At 34.6% G+C, this 6271-nt stretch overlaps 1 protein-coding gene across 1 annotated transcript; it reads left to right on the forward strand.

Moving 5' to 3' along the window:
* The first annotated feature begins 1442 nt into the window (after positions 1 to 1442).
* On the forward strand, positions 1443 to 2613 carry LOC108844996 (uncharacterized). The gene is made up of 2 exons (XM_018618271.2): positions 1443 to 2485; positions 2598 to 2613. Exons 1-2 carry the CDS (start codon positions 1443 to 1445, stop codon positions 2611 to 2613), a joined length of 1059 nt encoding a protein of 352 aa, XP_018473773.2.
* The last annotated feature ends 3658 nt before the right edge of the window (positions 2614 to 6271 follow it).

The raw sequence follows: 6271 nt of genomic DNA on the forward strand, positions 1-6271 counted from the left end.
ATATACTCAAAACACCAAAAATATTTATTGATTCTCTATCCAAATATTCAAATCAAACCAATTTATATGTTAAGTTTTGGTATTTTGACACAAGTTATTCAAATTTATATGTAATATATTATTTTGCTTATACCTTTTTGTGAAGTTTAAAGCATATAATGAATTTTTAAAATTTTAAAATAATTTAAATGGGTTATCCGAATCCCAACCGAACCCGCAAGGATCCGAACCGACCCCGAACCAAAATTTATAAATACCCGAATGGGGCTGAAATTTTTGACCCCGAAAACCCGAAACCCGAATAGACCCGGACCGAACCCGAGTGGGTACCCGAATGCCCACCCCTATTGCTGAGTATGACTGCGTGTGGGGATCGACTCAGGATGGCGGTGCTCTACTTCCTAGGCACGATTATCAGAACGAAGGCAAGGTACAATGCCCCACTCGACTCTTTCATTTTAAGAGTCGTCAAGGATGTGGAAATTTGTAAAACCTTTCCTTGGGGTCGCTTGACGTTCGATGATGCGATCAGGTCCATAATCACGTGATGAAGCAACTCAAAGGGAAACCTAAGAAGAATGTCAACTTTCCCCGGTTCATAGTTCCTTTGGAGGTAAATCTTACATCCTTATATAATTGTTTTTGTTTTGTGAATCAGCTCTGACTCCTTTGTTTTGACATTCAGATCCTGGCATTTTAGTGTATTCCAGCTCTGAATGCACGATTCAGAGAACGTGTAGCTGGTTGTTTCAGCAAGTGCCCGAGGATGTGCAAGAAGCGGTTCCAAAGTAACAGCATGAAAGGTTATCCACTCAAGGATTTATATGACATGCTTGGAAAACTACCGGTATGAGTTGAATATTATTTTTTTATTAAGTGAGTGGAATAAATAGTGTTTTGAGTTAAAAATATGTGTGTGATATTGTTTTGGTATTTTTTCAGGTCATTAATATTGTTTTGGTTCCAACTGTTGATGAGGAACTTCTCATGGCACGTATATTGGAGGAGGAGCCAGACTAAGAAAATGAAGAAGGCGTGAGTAACTTGTGGAGCACATGGCTGCCTGTTAAGGAGAAACCTATCTTTTGGCAAGGACTCTATGAGTTAGATGTGGCTGCAAGGGAGTTTCCTAAGAAAAAAAGACAAAGGAAAAAGGAAAGTGAATGAAGAAGCATCCTCCTCTGATCATGGTTTGGAGGACGTTCTGAAAGGGGTTGAAGAGAGGTTGATGGCTTTTTTGAGTGAAGTGATTGTGAAGGTAGAGACAAGGACAAGAGGCTTGGTGTGGTGGAAAAGAGCCATGTTATTGTAAAAGAATGTCTAAGAGGATGAAAGCAATGGAGAAGAGGCTTCAGGGCATTGAGCGGACGCAAGACCGTTTAAACCTGAAGGCCAGGAAGTAGAAGACATTGGAGGAGAGAATTGATGGCATTGAGAAAGAAATGAAGAGGAAGGAGAACGATGATGGTTTTGAGTATCAAACCATGGATTTTGACTGGAATAGTGGGCGTTATGAAGAAAGGTCAGAAATACCTGAGAAAGAAGCAGAAGGTCACAAAGAAGAGGTTCGGAAAGAGGTTGAAGAAGAGGTTAAAACCGAGACTCAAGCTGAAGATAAAGAGGATGAAGAGGCTGAAAAAGAGGGTGAAGTAGAGGTTGAAACCGAAGCTGGAGAAAAAGGGGCTGAGAAGGAATCTGAGACCGAGGTTGAAGTTGAAACAGAGGCTCGGGTTGAGGTTGAAACCGAGGCTTGGGTTGAGGCTGAAGTTGGAGAAAAAGGGGCTGAGAAAGAATCTGAGACCGAGGTTGAGGTTGAAACAGAGGCTCAGGTTGATGTTGAAACCGAGGCTAGGGTTGATGTTGAAACCGAGGCTCAGGTTGATGTTGAAACCGAGGCTCGAGTTGAGGTTGAAACCGAGGCTCGGGTTGGAGAAAAAGGGGCTGAGAAAGAACCCAAGGATACTCCTACACCACCACGTGGTAGGATTAAGGCCAATGCTGCATGGAAACCAGAAACTACAACACCTGAGAAGTGGGTAGCTGCGAAAATTGCGGAGGCAGAACATGAGAAAGTTGTGGAAGAAGAGAAAAAAGCAGAAGAGGCTGAGAATGTGGCTGAGGAAGAGGCTGAGAATGTTGATGAGGAAGAGGCTGAGGAGGAAGAGCAAAACAAATACACAGAGGAAGAGAAGCAAGGGTGGATTCTTACAGTTTGCAAGAGCAAGGATGCAATTTCTGCTGTGGAGACAGATGGAACTGAGGGAGCTCCTGCTCGTACTGGGGTGAAGCATAGGCCTAAGGCAATGGCGGTGAGGAAGCATAGATCGAGAAAAGCTGATGAACCAAAGAAGTTCACAACACGACCTATGACAAAGCGGACACGTGCACGATCACAGTGGGTTTTCACTCCTTTCACTGAAGCTAATACCGATGAGATTGAAGGGCGGCAAGAAGAATCCCAAAACCAAGGATTAGAAGACTTTAGGTGTTTAAAATATTTTGGATGTTTAATATTTATCTCGGCTTTTGTTGTGAACTTGTGTAGAATGATATTTCTTATGTTGGTCTGTAAAACTTGAATGATATTTCTTATGCAGGATTTGTGTTGTATGATTGTCTTGGAACAGGTTTGGCCCAATTAAGTACAAGGCAATCTCTGACTTAAGAAAACACATTTGTACTACTAGGTATTACTAGATACTTAAATCTTTTCGCCGCATCCACTTCAACATAACTTACCGAGTTAGGATTCTTCAACTTAAGCATGTGGATATAGGAGTTTATCAAAGAAAACTCTCTTCCGGAGTACCTCGCACTTCATTACCATCCATCCTTTTTCCTCTCCATGCTGTGGCATATGATACATCAACACCAACCTTGTGTATAACCATACTGTTCAGATTAGCTGGTGTTGGTATGTCATATCTACCGGGATATTCTTCACCCAAAACAGATGCAACAACATGTGGTATGCCTCTCCTTCTATTTCTAAGGGTACTTGTAGTTACCACTGAGCATGTATGAGACTTGATGTAAGTTCTAACCGTCTAAAGATCTGAATTCTTAAGCTTTGTTACACGCAAATACCACTTGCAACCTTATTTGGCTCCTCGACATCTTGCCACAAATCTCCCAGTATCAGACTTAATTGTGTCATACTCAAAACCATTCTTATGCGCACCTCTCTGAACTAGAACTTGCATGGCTGTCTTAGTTCTGAATTCTTGACCCTTAACCAAATCGAGACCATCATCCCATTCTTATTCTACTACTGTTGTGGCTTCAACTCCCGCTCTTGCAGCTTCAACTTCCATTCCGACTTCTGTTCCTTCGTACCCATGCTCTAAATTCTCATGCATCTCAAAGTCTTCGTGTTGTTCATCTGTGTAAAGCGTGACCATGCCATCCATCTCATGATCCTGATATGTTCCATCTTGCTCATCTCCATCTTCCTCGGTCTCATCTTCATCAGTCTTATCTTCCTCGGTATCAGTATCCTCTCCATCAGAAAGACCAACATAGCTTTCATCAGTTTCATCATCTCATGAAAGCGGCAGACCACCATATGTATCATCCATGTCACTGCTGATCTCCACATGTAAAACACTTCTACATTTATCATGATTTACTTGCATGAGATAACCCAAAACGTTTTCATCACACCAAATATATGATGACTTGTTTGAATACAATACCAATGGAAAATAACTAATCTTCACCATCCCATCTCCATTTGCCTTAATCTTTCTGCATATATACTCGACCGATTCAGAATATGTAACCTCTTCCACAAATGTTTTCATCACTTGAGTGTGAATTTGATCTTTTCCCGAGATCCACTTTATCTCAGCCCCATCCTTGATGTAACTTCCTCCATAGTCAAAACATATGATTGTAATAGGAGAAGCCATATAATTCCCTGAAAAAATAAAATTATGATTAGTTAACCATTAAGAATCTAAGTTGTCCAAGATCTTTGGTACATAGTCGATCCAGTAATACAAGTAATACACCTTTCACTTTAGTAATACCAGTAGTTCGAGTAGTTTTTATAATTTTTTGCTTTTGTCGATTTAACATTTTTAACTGACCAAAAGGGTGTTACACAACCCACAATATCGTCTACCACTATTGCAATGCATTATTTTGCTTTAAAACAGTGGAAATAAGAAGAAGTATACAAAATCGCCCTTAAACATCCTTTTTCATAACAATATACCTAAAACTTCCATTTTTACTTAAAACTTTAGTTTTCACTGGTTTAAGTCTTTTTAATCAACTAATAACGTGTTATACAACCCAGATTATTGTCTAACACAATTTTCATGTTTTTTCTTTTCAAAACCGTGTTAAAATAGAGAAAAACACATAATCTTTTCTCAAACATTATTTTCATTTTTTCTTTGAAAACTCTCACGAATTTTACAGCAATACATTCATATTTTTCGTTACATATAATACATTGAACATAAGTAGTATATTAATATGAAAATTTCGTGAAAAACGTACAAATTTCCCTCAAAAAGCTCTTCAAAATCGCAAATGGAGCTAAGAAGAGGAGAAAGTTTTCAAAGGTGGTTGGGGAAAAAGGAACAAGATGGGGAAAATGGGACAAGAAAGACAACTGTCGGAAGGAGATATGTAGATTGGGTGTGGGGTAGCCTGTTAGGTTGTCCAATTGATGAGGGAATGTATGTGGAAAGAAGGGTATGACCACTTTTTGAGATAATAATATAATAGTTAAGGGTAATAGAGAGAAGACAAATATGGAAAAAAATGGGAGAGTTAATAAATACTTTCCGTTTTTTTCTGGGCACCAAATAAATATATTATTTTCTTCTTTTTTTTCTAGAAAAATGTTTTCGCTGGGAGAATTATGAAAAGAAAAAGTTGAACGAGATATTAAAATTTTAATTATTTGATATTTTAGATTTTTTGATAATTATAAAAAAACTAAATTAAAGTACATGACATTTCAACAGTGATTTTGCTTTGTGCGGAATAAATACGATTTAGAAATAAAAACAGTGAAAAATAATAGTTGATTGACGAAAAATATTTTCTTCTAAATAATAAAATTTGATTCCTAAAAAATAAACAGTAAATAGTATATATTACACAATTATACTAATAAATATTAATATAAAATAAACTAAAGTTCTTTAAAGTATTAAAGTTGTAATAGTTTTTTATTATTTGTAATCTTAATTAATATTCAAATATTAAACTAATCAAGTGCAATACAATACAAAAGAAATATTGAGTAGTTTGATTTCCCATAATAGATTAACAATATCCCATATTCATTAATCATGGAGCACTACAACATGTCTTCGTATCCACATGTCATCAATATCAATATGATGATTTTTAAAATGTTTAGAAAAATAATTTGGTTCATATAAATATACATTATAGTTTTTTATCAAACTAACTATCAAATTGATTATTAGTGTATAAAAGAGTATTCTTTCTTTTCTTAAATAAAAGCTATGAAATTACCTAATATGCTTAACATATATATGATAATTAATAATTACGAACAATACATGTTTGATAACAATTTTTGTAATCATCTCTTTTTTGTTAAATTTATATTATTAAAAAAGTTAAATGACCATATTAAGCATATAATAATAAAATTTATTTTTTTCTTATATGCTATATTTTGAATTTTTTAAACGACTATAAATTACTAAAAATGGTAAAAGTCTCATATTAAAAATTTTGTGACCAATGGTTTAACTTTTTTGTTCGAACAAGATACAATTGATAACACATCGTATGAATATGAAGTCTCGTTAATAGATATATATATATATATTATATCATTTAAATTAAATTATATAATATATAAAATATATAAATATGTTAATTTCAGTATTTGCAGTGAAAAATTATTGAGGTCTTAATATTTAATTTTAAAATTTGTATAAAAAAAATCTCATATTAGAAGTTTAGTGATTAACGGTTTAAATTTTGTTTTACAGAAATATACAAATGTCAAAAAATCATATGAGTAGGAAGTGTCAATAATATATATTCATATTAAAGTATACTATATATATTATCTATGTAAATATCACTAAAGTTTAATTATATAACATATAAATAAATAAAATTATTGTTTTGATTTATTTACCTAAAAGTAAAACATGATTATAAATTAACAAAAGGTATTTGTTTGATTTATGTGCTTACTCTAATGAATATAATTTATGTATAAAATTATTTATATTTAAATAGGTAGTTTATTATATGTTATTTGATC

Source organism: Raphanus sativus, chromosome 8, assembly GCF_000801105.2.
Source record: "Raphanus sativus cultivar WK10039 chromosome 8, ASM80110v3, whole genome shotgun sequence".
In the NCBI taxonomy this organism is placed as follows: Eukaryota; Viridiplantae; Streptophyta; class Magnoliopsida; order Brassicales; family Brassicaceae; genus Raphanus; species Raphanus sativus.

Coding starts and splice junctions, on each gene's coding strand:
- LOC108844996 (XM_018618271.2), top strand. CDS start 1,443: ATGAAGAGGAAGGAGAACGATGATGGTTTTGAGTATCAAACCATGGAT.